General features: G+C 40.2%; 1 protein-coding gene across 5 annotated transcripts in view; it reads left to right on the top strand.

The window, feature by feature from the left end:
• The window catches only part of LOC111856802 (corticotropin-releasing factor receptor 1), a 69,897-nt gene that overhangs the window by 47,581 nt on the left and 8,259 nt on the right, over nucleotides 1-14,057 (top strand). For all 5 annotated transcript variants that reach the window (XM_023837048.2, XM_023837049.2, XM_023837050.2 and 2 more), the window contains one exon: nucleotides 13,589-13,709. In XM_023837048.2, the coding sequence (XP_023692816.1) occupies nucleotides 13,589-13,709 (121 nt within the window). The remainder of the gene's footprint in view (nucleotides 1-13,588; nucleotides 13,710-14,057) is intronic.

The following is a 14,057-nucleotide window of genomic DNA, read 5'->3' on the forward strand; positions in this document are numbered from 1 at the left end:
TACGTACAGCATCAAATCTCTATCCAAGATCTTATTTTGGAGTCCATCTTCCACAGTGAACATTGTTTATCACAGCAGATGCAGCTTTTTATGAGTGGTAGTACGGTTGAGTAGCAAAGAGGTCTGCAGAGTTTTGGGTTTAATTCCTGCCCCAGAGCTTTGAGTGTTTACATGCTCTCTCCCCTGAAGTGGATAAGTGGTGTGATGCTCAGCGGAGTAGCCACATCTCCGCTGCGCCTTAATCCCCCCAAAAAGGCTCCAGGGGTTCTGTATAGATGGTTGAGCCTGTACTCAAACCCAAGTTTCATTCTCACCTCTCACCTCTACATGTGCGTGTGTGTATCTCAAAGGAAAGCAATACGGGATATGAAAAAGCCATCATACTCCAATGTTCATGACCATAAAACAATAATTTTAAGCTATTATTCACGAGTCCCAAATCTTGAGTCTGAGTTGAGTCTTTTGAGGACTCAAGTGAAATCTAAAGTCACTGTGTGTGTGACTGCGAAGTGTGGCTCGAGTCCTCATCTGATGGTGCCATGACATTATGTAGTGTAATACTGTATCCGCAAAGGTGTAAAACCTTCATTTGCTACTCCAGCTGAGTCAAGCCTGTATGCATTTAATATGTTTTCACTAGTCCTGCATGCAGCTTCCCAGTGGTATACTTACTAGTATCAAAGGATGATCCTCCACTCTTAGTAGATTATGAATACTATCTTCTCCATGCCTGCCTCCCATCTCCTTCTCTAATCTGTTTAGTCTTTCTCCATCTTGACAACTCTGAAGAATTAGTTAACGATTTTCCAGTGACTTTAAACACAAACAGCCAAGGATGACAGATAATTAGTACAACCTTGCTCACCATAATTGCTTTACAAGTTGGACTTACGCCATGACATTTCCAACTGCAGAGCTGGATTTTTTGCTTCTGTTTTGAGTGATGAAACGAGCTGGATTATGCTGCAGCAGCTTCCATCAAAACATTACAATTGTCCAATTGTTGGTTATATTTAGAAACACTTGGAGATTTGAAACTGATTCACTGTGGCTAATCACATAACTTTTATCTGACCACAGTGACTTGGTAACCCAAAAGCAACATGCATATTTGCGGCTTTGCAAAAATGCACGGCCTCAAAAACATTTCATATGTATGTGTGTTAAGCTGGATTCAATAGAACAAGAGCACAGCAGGGACTGGAATGTGGCTTAAAACAAATAAAAAAAAATGAATGAATGCCTCCAGTTATGTATGCAGCCAGCATCAGATGCCCACAGAGAGAATTTAACCATGAGAGTATATATTTTGCAAGTAAATTAGGCTGTTTTACCAAGAATTAATATCAGGGGGTAGGTCCCAAAGGATTTCTAAAAAAAAAAAACCCAGCCTTGTTTCTTATTTAATTAATTGCCTTAAATCAGCATGAGAACAGTGGTTCTTGTGGCAAGTTCATAAAATTGTTCAAGCTGAGCCTGGCAGTTTAAGAGATTCCCTTCTGCCCAGCAAAACCTGCAGCTCTTCCACTTTTGGAAAACAGTAACGGGCACTGAGGGCTGCATTTACAACCTACTTCAGTGTTTTGTTGTAATACAGAAGATGATTATATTGGCTGGGAAGATATAGGATGCCACCTTTCAGACAACGAATATTATGTATCAGATGCGAAATAAGATACAACTCTTAGGTTTGATTAAAAAAAATGCCACTTGAATTTATTTTAATTTAGTCTGGAAAAGAGGGATTTACAGTAGAACCTTGGAACTCGAATGCCTCATAACTCAACCAACTCAGACATCGAACGGGTCTGTTGAATTTTTTTGACTAGTACCTCAACCAAAATCTTGTATGGGTTGAGACAACGTTCAACTGTAACAATTTAGACCTCAAACGGTTCAATGGAGAAAAATCTAGCTGCAACTCGACTGAAAACTTGGAACACAACAAAAGAAAACAGACCTGCTAAACAGATCGGATCAGATCGATAAATCACTCTCAGTCTCACGGTACCTCTCAAATGAGTTTGACGTGTTCCTGCTTTTGTTAGTTGTTTGTTTTTTTCATGCTATATCTATAATACATTTAGTGATACGATAATCATGGCCCCTGACAAAGTGAGCAGTGATAGCAGCAACCCAAAGACTAAAAGTGAGAGTAACTGTAGAACTTAAAAAGGAAATTATAGTGAGACTTGAAGGTGGTGCATGTGTGTCTCCTCTCGCTTCGGAGTATGGGATTGCCATTTATTTCCTGTTTAATACTTTTGTATGTGTGCTTTTTCATGTATTAGTTTTATATTGATTTTCAATGCTTTTTATCATTAGTCAGGTAGGCAGTTAAGTTTAACTAGGCCATCATTTGGGGGTTTTGCATGGATTAAATTCATTTACATTATTTTTTATGGGGAAATTTGACTTGGACCTCAACCAAATCGTAACTCAACCAGCCTTCTGGAACAAATGAAGTTCATGTTCCAAGGTACCACTGTACTTTGTTACTGGAATTGTAGCTGGTAAAAGTTGTCTCAAGAAGGCTGCCTGGCGAAATATGCCTTCCTGTTTTTTTATGTATAGGAAAGCACCTACCTCTCAAAATATGCTGATGTCAGTGTTTGTACCTCTGCAAGGGTCCAGTGATCAGAAATTTGTGAAATGTGAATGAGTGCAACAGAATGAGTGGTGGTTTGCTGGGTGACACAGGAAGCAAAGGCAGAATTCAATAACCAAAGAGCTTCAATGGGAAGGTAATACGATGCCACCTTGAGGCAGCTGTCATTGCAGCATCCCTGCGGAAGGATTGCCTGGGAAAATATGCGGACGGCCATCCATAACCACACAGCTGGATGCTGAGGTGGCTGGAAATTAAAGGTTGGGTGTAGACATCACAGACGAATTTATGAACAACTCATTTACTTGTATCTTTGTGCATTGCATTCCGATCTGTTTTACAGAAGCATAAGGAATATTTGATCCTCTTAAGTAGTAACATACAATACCCTTGCCTAATTGTTTATAGTATCAGACATGGAATGCCCGTGATTATGTAATACAGTGACTATGTTACAGAATAGATGCTACTGTGAAATTTGCAGTGTTATACATTGTTCACAGTTCGCCTCAGTTCTTTGTTCAATCCATAACTTGAGCTCTTTAGTTAAACATTTATCTTCAGTGCTTAGAGTCTTGGGGTTACTGCTACGGAATTCTAGAAGTATATGAAGCCTTTTGTGGTTAAAACATGGTGTAATGTGGAAACAGAAGCCTAGTGACTATTCAGTCACATACAATTAAGTGCTCAATGCAGGCACAGGAGCCTTGTCACCCTGCAGTCACACATGACCTTAAATGTCATGAATGGATGTTTGGGTAGATGGATACTAACATGGTATTTTTAACTGGGGAGTTTGCAGCCATATCTGTATCTAGTTGGACTAATTAGTCTGTATAGCGGTAAGGCTAATTTCCCAGCTAACCCTAGGAAAGCAGCTGTAATGGGGAGGGGGGTGGAAACTGAAAACCGCTGACTCTTTCAGGAAAAAAATGTATTGCATGTTGTCAGGAATTCACCATTTTCGCCAGTTCAGAGTTTCAAAACAGAGGTCAGCAGCATACCACCTTTGGTTTAGTCTAGGTAATCCATCTGAAGCTATGCAGGTTTGGGCCTGCCCAGTACTTGATTGGGAGATCAACTAGGAAAGCCGGATTGCTACTGGAAAAGGTGTTGGTGTAGCCAGCAGGTTAGCCCATCCTGTGGCCTGTGTGGATCCCAATGTCCCAGTGCAGTGATGGGGACCCTATGCTGCAAAAATGGTGCCATTTTGGATGAGATGTAAAACCGAGGTCCTGACTCTCAGGTCATAAACGATCCCCAGGCATCTTTCAAAAGAGTATCTGGCCTCCTAATCATCCCCTTTATCTAACTGGAGAATTCTCTCCTGCCCCTTGACCACCTTAGCTACTGTGTGGTGAGTGTTCTGGTGCAGAATGGCTGCTGCTGTTGGGGGCTACACAGTGGCAGTGGCTCCCCATTGGTTCTGTAAAATGCTTTGGATGTCTTTAAGAGCGCTATGTAACATTCATTCATTCAGATCACCTCCTTAGACCTTACGAAACAGATCTGTTTCCTTTTTAACCAAAATGGACTTTGGACTGGAAATGCAATTTTGGAATGCAAAGACACCATTTTATTCACATGCCATGAGTCAGCTCAGATTCTGATTTTATTTAATGGTTCTCTGTCACATAATTCTTGTCCTGATTCGAGCTAGTCAATAGCTGTATGTATTATCTGCTTTCGCTCATCTGAGTCGACATAATCATGGTCAAAATCCATCATTTTGATGGCTGCAGAATGAAAAACATGGACAGTAATTTCCTTCTGAGTAACTATTGATTGTTTCTCAGAAACAGCATGCCTTCCATCCTTCCATCCATCCATCCATCCCTCCATCCCCCCACCTTCTAGCGGTTTGTTCTGCTCGTGGTTGCAGAGTGACCTGGAGCCCATTCCAGGAAGGCTGGGGTTCATCCTATGCCAGTCCATCCCAAAACAGACACACAAGCATGCAGTAACACCTCATGGAGGATCCAAGAGCAAAGCCAAAGAAGCTAAACTGATATTGTAGTTGGGAGCCAGAAATAAAGTCAGGGAACCAAAAGATCTACCCAGGGGTATGATATTGCAGGGCAGAGCAAACGCGTGCAGACACTGGGGAAGCTAGACACTGACTCACACCAGGAAATGGCTCGGGACTCAGACTCACAGAATTGGTGAATGGGGAGAGCAGACTCACAAAAACACAGGAGAGGAGACGCAGACAGTCCAGTGAAAACAGGTCACGTAAGGGCTGGGAGCGTGAACTGAATCATCAAAACCTGGCGAAGAGATAATTCCTAGGCCGGCTAAGTAATTCTGGTAATTAGACTAAATGATCTTCCGACAGTTTTCAGGAGGAACCCTGAGCAGCCATACAGGATTAGAGAGTGACCTCACACATGCTTACGTCAGCGGTAAACAAGTGCAAATACAGTCAACCCTCAGTATCCATGGATGCCCAAGTACCTTATATGAAATGGCGTAGTATTTGCATGTAACCCACGCGCATCCTTCCATATACTTTAAATCATCTCTAGATTAAATGTAAGACTTAATACAGTGTAAATCCTATGTAAATAGTTGTTATGCTGTATTGTTTTGGGAAAAAAGTCTGTACAGGTTGAAGACAGAGGCAACCATTCTAGTATATACAGAAGATAAAAATAGCGAAAATATCATTCATTCTCCCTCTCTATCTGCACATTATTTAATTCGTTTGGATTTAGTGTAGTGTTCAGTGTGAGGCAAAATGAAGTTTTGCTTTTTGGAACATTTTAGAGTTTTTCTTTTCTATTTTTGATCTGTGGTTGATTGAATCTGCTGGTGTGGAACCCAGGGTTACAGAGAGGCGACTGTGCAAGCATTATAATATCTGGTGTGTATTAGTCAAGAAGAAGTGAAAACAACGCTGTACAACAATGTCAAACGATGGACTTGTCAGTGTACTTGTCAGCTTCCTCCTTGGAGACAGACGGACGCTGACTGGTCATGTTTAAAGTATTGGGCCTCTCTTTGCCTTGTGGAATTAATTTTGTGTGGTTTTCTAGTTACCCTTATTTTGACTGTCCTCTGAATAAAAGTTGACAAGTGTGGCATTTTAGCAGTGACATGAGGTTGCTCATTAGATGACCGTAATTGCCAATCACGTAACTTATTCTGACATTTCTAGTAATAACGTATATTGAAAAGTTTTCAGTAAAATATATCCTACCACCCAAACTAGGTAAACTGTTCTGAATCCAAATTCCAGACCAGAGGTGTGTTTGAGGAACACTTGTAGTATCTAATACCACTACTTTTTTCTCCGTCAGACTTATGATAGTGTTTTTGATACTCATGAAAAATGCTTTGTATTGTTTCTGAGAATCTGAAGATTTCTTTCTACATTCTAAATGTATTTTTTGTGGTTATACTGTATTTGGGGGTTAGCCCAGTCTCATGTTGTGGCAATGATCAAGTGGAGGACATGAGTGAGCTGTTTAAATCCATGGGGTGGCCATATTTATGAGTACCACTGCAAGAGACTCCAGCTAAAAAATATAAAACAAAATTTAAATAATTTTTGCCAGTTCTGCCTCACTGCCTCCCAGGCATGAGGAAAACAATGAAGGCAAAATAGGAAACAGACCTGTGGGGCTAAGTGACTTTTTCTGAGATTCCTGTCAACACTCCTCTTTTCTGCCTTGTTTTGTTGTCTATTTGCTCATACTGGGAAATGAAATGGGTTGAAAAACACCTCTTCTGGGAGAAGGAGCTTGCAGCGTCCTCATTAATAATAATTAGAGTGTGGAAGTGTTTACCTCAGGATGGCCTTATTGACTTTATTGGTTGCTGTCGGAGCACTTCTTAAGGACCTGACAATCCAGTTTTACCCTTTCTGTGGGTATCACACAAAACCCAGTCTATAGGTAGATTACTATGCGGTAAAAAAAAAGAACGAAAACAGTAATACCACCACAAACCTTTGTGTTTGCAGGTGCTGGAAGAGGATTTATGGTTGGAAAATAGAAGTTTGCTTAGTAATGCTTTCACAGTTACAGAAAGAACATGATAGAGTCTGATATGTATTTTTAATTAGCAGAGCAAAGAGATCTGGTATGTATTCTTCACTCATGTAGAGGAAGTGATTTCCATCGAGACAAAGGACAAGACTCCTTTCAAGAGGGCAAGATGGTAGGAGAGGTGGGACATGCTGGACTGGGGAGAGCCAATGTCAGCCTTGCATGCTTTGCTCAGGATGCTGTAGCATTTTTTTTCCTCTCTAATAAGCGGCTTGTTTGAAAGCACCAGTCAGCCATTGTGATACAACAGCAGGCAGTTTTCCAATTCACTGCAGTTCTGGTTAATGGAACTGACATCCTATTAATGGCATACAAAGGAAGTAGACCAGAAGACAGAAGTCCAGTGAACAATAACAGCCCTGCAAACCCAGAAAAAGGACTTTAGAAAACAGAATCAAGCACCAAGTCCAGAAGATAGATCAGGCTTTTGTCATCCTGAACCAGAAAATGGGGCTTTTGCTGTGGCAAACTTGTACCTAAACAGCTACTTCAGAGTGGAAGAGTTGTGCGACAGTCCTGCTCTGTTAGTTGCATGTAATAAATGTTGTCTTGGTTAGTGCCATTTTGCTGGCACTTGAGGGATGTCGTCACGCTACAAGAAACTGATCAGCAGGAGGCCATGAGGAAGGCGGGAGCAGATTACCCGCCGATGCATTAGTTGGTAGTGGAATTTTGGTCACATTCAGTTACATGATTTAGGGATTCTGTTGTATCTTTTTTTTCATCAGTTTCCTGTATCTTGGTTTCCTGTTTCTTTTTGCATGAACAGTTTTGATTTTTTCTGTCTGTTTTGGTTTTGACTAGTAGACTAATTTCTGGTTAAGGTTACAGTCTTAGATCCTGTTTAGAGTATATTCCTGTTTCAACCCAGCACTTAAACCCCATCCAGCCAAGACCAAAGACCAAAAGTCTAGGAACCATGTTTGTACGCAGTTCAGGGCCCGTGTCTGTGCTCCTGATTTTGAGTTGAATGGGGTTATTTTCTTTTTTCTTTATTGTGTCTTTCAGGCATGATAGCAAGTACATGTATATTTTAAGATACCAATCACAATTAGTTAAAGCTATACCTGCAACGGTTGGCACAAATCATTAGGGACGTAAGATCTTTCTTTGAAAGATACTGAGAAGAATCCAGGTAAAACTATGTTCTCTAATGTTCTCTATTTTATATGTTAAATTCACTTCAGTGAATACACATTAAGGAGCAGAGCAGGACTAAGGAAGGATTTCACAGCTTGATGTGCACTGTGCATGCTGGGTAGAATGGGCAAGAAAAAAAGAGTATGAAAGTATTTGTCTGTTGTGCTGCCTTGGTCTCCACAACTGCAGCACTGCTTTTTAAGCTCAGCGTTATCTCTTGTGTATGTGCTGTGCACCACCCAAAAGACATGCAGCAAATGGTAAACCCTGGTCAGAACTGGCACATTGATTTGATTGTGAAGATTAACAGATGGTCTGCATTTAGTCAACTGACAGCTTGGAATAACACTGATGCCGTAAGACTCGTAAAGGAATGCACAGATTGATATTTCTTGACATAAATTGGGTATGGCAGCTTGCAACCTTACAGAGGTCAACCTCTGTAAGAGTCAAAAATTATGGTTCACTAAAGAAATGAAAACATTGGGCAATGGAAGACTGGAAAAATATTACCCCCTCACATGTGTCCCAGTTCCTGCTATCGCACATCCATCATGTGGTGATCAACACTGCAGGCTGGTGGTGGTGGCATGATGGTAAGGGGAATGTTTTTATGGTACACACTGCATCCCTTGATGAATGCGGAGGAGTTTTTGAGTGCTGCAGGATATCCGAATATCAATTCCAGGTGCCCCTTTTCATTAGCAGTAGTGCATCTGTGAATGGATTTTTTTGGCCTCCTCGCTTTTGTAAATTTTGTATGTTCTTCTGTCGAATGTTTCCATGAAAAAGACAATGAGGTTAGCCTAATGCAGTAAACTACCCAGGCGTCTAACTGAATATCCATGGGATGGTGAGTTGTTCTACCAGCAATTTCAAAATAACCTTTTGGATGCATTGGAGTCAGCATGAGCCAGTAGCTCAGTGAAGCACTTTGAACACCTTGTCAAGTTCATACCACGACAAACTGATGCCAAAATCAGGACAAAGTGGAGCCTAACTCAGTATTAGGAAAGAATCCTAATACTGAGTTTTGACCACATAATGCAACGTATAGTACCAGTTGTAGTCATTCTTTTTCAGAACTGCTGTAATAGCAGTTTATACTGTTTTGTACTCATACTTTGCTGCATAATTATGCAATTCACTTTAGAAAAAAAGAAGACACAAATGCAGATGTTCCTCAAACACGATCTTTGGCTTATTTGAAAACATTATCTTTCTGGCAGCTGGAAGTTTTTCGCTAGTAATCACTGAAAATTAAGTTTGAATCTGACTGTGCCATTTCTCGTTGGAATATTTGCCACTAGCTATGAACGTGTTGCCAGACAGAAAGACTCAGGAGATGGCCTGTACACACTGCTTCTGCTCCCTTAGTGGGGCACTGTTATACTCTCCTCAAGCTTTGGATGAAATGCCAAGTGTTCCGTTTCTCAGAAATAAGAGGACAGGACAAGCATTTCCTCGAATCAGGGGAAAAAAAACTCATCCTCCGTTCCTTAGAGAGCTGGAATAGACTCTTTTATGCCAAAGTGAACTTTAATTAATAGAAAATGTCACTGAGTTTTAAAATTAATTGAAGTCAATTCATAAGGGAAATGTCTGAACTGCGAATGATAATGCCTGATGGAGAATTAGCAGAGGCGGTGCTAGACTGGGCATCCTTTGAAGCTAGAAACAACAAAGACTGAAGGGCATTTATTAATACTATAGAGGTTTAATATTCTAGTTGAGCCAAACACAGTAAATGTTTTATTGAGTCATAACCCAAGCATGGTTAAAAGTAATTATGAATTCCAGAACCTCTGAAATGTACATTATACATGTAACTTCTGCCAGCCACAAGTACTCCCTATGGATTAATTAAACAATGACAATTATGCCATTGTAGTAGAGGACAGCCCAAACTGCCACTGTGTTAAATCTACAAAAAAATGACATATTTTAAAATGATTACTAATTGCGGATTTATTAGTTGAAACAACATTTATATTTGAAAACAAATCAAAATTAAGATAAGGCATGCATCATCCCAGGTTTTGAATTATTACCTCCAAAAGGTACATCTGAACGCAGATAACAAAAATAATATCTGGCTGGCAGCAATGTAATGCAGAATAACTGGATTTTACTGTACAAATTTTATATTATTCATTTTGATAAATGTATATATGCCATTGTGAAACATAATCATCATTACGAGGTAGGTGCCACGGTGGTGCAGTAGATACCACTGTTGCCTCAGTCTCTGCCATGGCTCCACCCAAATTGCCCGTAGGTGTGCATGTGAGAGTGACTAGTGTGTGTTTGATGGGTTGGTGCCCCATCCTGGGTTGTTCCTTATCCTGTGCTCATTTGCTCTGGACCTCTTGTGACCCTAAATAGGACAAGTGGTTTCAGAAAATGGATGGATATCGTTTTTATTTATTTTTATTTTTTTTTTAAGTGCTTGTAGTTTGCATGTTCTCCCCGTGTCATGGTGGGGTTTCCTCTGGGTACTCCAGTTTCCCCCCGCAGTCCAAACACATGCTGAGGTTGATTGCAGTTACCAAATTGCCCATAGGTGTGCGTGTGTGAGTGAATGGTGTGTGAGTGTGTGCTCTGTGATGGGTTGGCACTCCATCCTGGGTTGTTCCCTGCCTTGTGCCCATAGCCTCCGGGATAGGCTCCAGACCCCCCGCAACGCTAAATAGGATATGTGGTTACAGAAACTGAATGGATGGGTTCTGAAATCAAATAAACGACATCTGGGCTAAATATACAGGTATCGCCATTTTGAAGTATTGCCAACACTTGGTTTTATTTACTAAGGAGTTGTTCTCAGGCCAAATGAAATTCCAGGAACCCTGAATACAAAAACAAAAAGAAAATAATTCAGGTGTATTTCCTTCCCCTCTTATCAATCCATCTCTTAGGACAATGTTTCCCGGCCCAGTACATTGGGACCCCAGAGCGGTCCACATTTTTGCTTCCTCCCAGTTCCTTGCCAGACAGTTCAAATTTTTCCTCTCCCCCAGCACCCAGTAGGAGCAAAAATATAGGATGTCTAGACGTCCCCCAAGGAACAGATTGGGAAGCATTGCCTTGGAGGATTTGCACACTTTTGCCATGTGTTAGAAACAACTCTAATCACTGCCACTATCCTCACGTCACAATTTTAAAAGGGTATCTTACAGTTTTTGCTACCTTTCCCGGCATCAGCCCGATACTGTCTGGTATGTCTTTAAATTGTGCAAAAAATATGCTAATGTGCAACAGCTGTGTCTTGTTAGGGTACCTCCTGTTTCTGACCATTCTGTGAAGAGGCAAACTGAAGGAATGCTTGACAAGGATCATCCCATATACACTACCGTGCAAAAGTTAGGGGTCACTTAGGAATTCCTTTGCTTTTGAAAAACAGTAAGTCTTTTGTCCATTAAAATAACATCAGATTGATCAGAAATGCTGCGTAGACATTCTTAATGTTGTAAATGACTATCATAGCTGGAAAAGGCTGTTTTTTTAATGGAATATCTACAGGTGTACAGAGGCCCATTATCAGCAGCAATTAGTCCTGTGTTCCAGTGGAATGTTGTGTTTGCTAAAAGTTTATCATTTTAAAAGGTTAATTGATGAATTATGTTAGCACAGATGAAAATGTTGTGCTGATTAAAGAAGCAATGAAACTGGCTTTCTTTGGACTACTTGAGTATCTGGAGCATAAGCAATTGTGAGTTCAATTACAAGCTCAAAATGGTCAGAAACAAAGAACTTTCTTCTGAAGCCCATCAGTCTGTTCTTGTTCTGAGACATGAAGGCTATTCCATGAGAGCAATTGCCAGGAAACTGAAGATCTCGTACAATGCTGTGTACTACTCCCTTAACAGAGCAGCGCAAACTGGCTCTAACCACAACAGAAAGAGGAGAGGGAGGCTCCGGTACACAAGTGAGGGAGAGGATAAATATATTAGAGTGTGTAGTTTGAGAAACAGATGCCTCATAGGTCTTCAACTGCCAGCTTAATTAAGTAGTACCCACAAAAGACTCGTCTCAATGTCAACAGTGAAGAGGCAACTCTGGGATGCTGGCCTTCTAGGCAGAATTGCAGAGAAAAAGCTGTATCTCAGAATGGCCAATAAAAAGAAAAGACTGAGATGGGCTAATGAACAGAGACACTGGACAGAGGAAGATTGGAAAAAAGTGCTTATGGATAGATGAGTCTAAGTTTGACGTGTACAGAAGAATATTTATGAGACGCAGATCAAATGAAAAGATGCTAGAGGTGAAGACAATGAGATGGTCTGGGGCTGCTTTGGTGATGATAAAGTGGGAGATTTGTACAGGTAAAACTGATCTCGAAGAAGGAAGTTCATCACATTTTGCAACGCCATGCCATACCCTGTGGACGGCGCTTAATTGGAGCCAATTTCATCCTACAACAGGACAATGACACAAACACAGCTCCAAACTATGCAAGAAATAATTAGGGAAGGAGCAGTCAGCTGGTATTCTGTGTACAATGGAGTGACCAGCACAGTCACTGGATCTCAACTCTATTGAACTGGGAGCGGTTTGACCGAATGGTACGTAAAAAGTAAAAGTTTGAAGAACACCATTATTATTTTAATTTAAAAATTATTATTTCTAACTTTGTCAATGGCTATTTCCTATTTATTTAGCTATATTTCCTATTCAAACTCATTTCATGTATGCTTTCATGGAAAACAAGGAAATTTCTAAGTGACTCCAAACTTTTGAACGGTAGTGTATGTTATTTGGAATCTTCTCTTAATCATTGCTTTGCATCACTATGCAATAAATTACAATATATTAAGCTTTTTTAAAAATATGTGTGTCAGCTCTAGGGACACCCAGGTCTCTTCAGTCACACAAAATAAAATTTTAAAAACTCATAAAACTCAGAGATCTCCATCATTGTGTAGGGAAAACTGGCTCTTTCACCATTTCTTTTTGTTTGTGCTCCAGCAACCAGGAACATCTTTAGATATGACATTGCTCATTACAGGCAACTCTTGACAGACACAGTCCCACAAGCCCTTGCTACCAAGGAAGATCTAGTCTAAATCATATTAATCACTGAATCAATTATGTGTCCTCAAAGATAACCCGCAATCCATGATAAAAATAGGTATTTATTGCTGATCATTGTGTGTTCAAAAACCTAGAAACACATAAGCAAATTAGCATCATCAACCTCTTGAGGACATTGTGATAAAATGATCATATGCAAGGAGTGTAGGTGTTATTACCAAGAACTATGTAATATTTTCTTATTCGTGTTGACTAAAATGTAAAGGATATTGTCTGTGTTGACTTCATTTAGGTTGATTACCCACACTGTTCTTACCAACCTATGTGCACTAAACCATTACCATTTATTCACAGAACTGTGAATCCTGCTAATATATCAGCACAGAACTATCATTTTCAAACAATAGTTTTCTTTTCGGAAAACAACTGTGGGTTGTGTAATGCTTTAATTAAAACTAAGACACAAATGATGGATGGATGGAATATATATATATACATATATACATACATAAAAATTAAACTTTGCCCTCTGTTGGACCAGTATCCCAGGGTGGACACAGTAAAATCAAATCAATGGAGTATAATTTCCATCAGAAAAATGGAAATGCAGCAAATTGGTTTCTATGCTTCAAAATATTGCAGTGACCTATTCCCATTCTGGGTCAAGCTCCAAACACAAATATTGTCATTTGTTGTCAGCATCCAATGAATCTCCCTCCTGGATCAATACCCACCTTGCTCGTTCTCTGTCCCATGACAGGAGCATCCGATGCCTAAGGAACATTATTCACTGGAACCTGATTACCGCCTTCATCCTGCGAAACGCCACCTGGTTTGTGGTGCAGCTGACCATGAACCCAGAAGTGCACCAGAGCAATGTGGTGAGTTTGCTCATGACTCGCCTCCCAGTGTCTTTCAGATGTTCTTACAAACACAGGATAATGACTTTCTTCTTTAACAGTGAGATGTACCATCCATCCATGAAAACGGGAAAGCTTAGTCTCTACATATAGGGAAGGTAGTGATTGAAGTTACCCAAGGTTTTTAATATGAAAAGGATGAGGTGATCAAAAGGCATTGTTTTTTGAGTGTGAAATAATAATAATAATGATGATAATAATAATATTTATAATAATAATAATAAATTACCACCCAGAGTCAAACCACTTATCTTGATCATCTTGTGATGAGCTGGGAGCCTGTCTCAGAAAGTACAAGACACTTGTCAC

The sequence above is a fragment of the Paramormyrops kingsleyae genome, chromosome 5 (assembly GCF_048594095.1).
Source record: "Paramormyrops kingsleyae isolate MSU_618 chromosome 5, PKINGS_0.4, whole genome shotgun sequence".
Taxonomy (NCBI): Eukaryota; Metazoa; Chordata; class Actinopteri; order Osteoglossiformes; family Mormyridae; genus Paramormyrops; species Paramormyrops kingsleyae.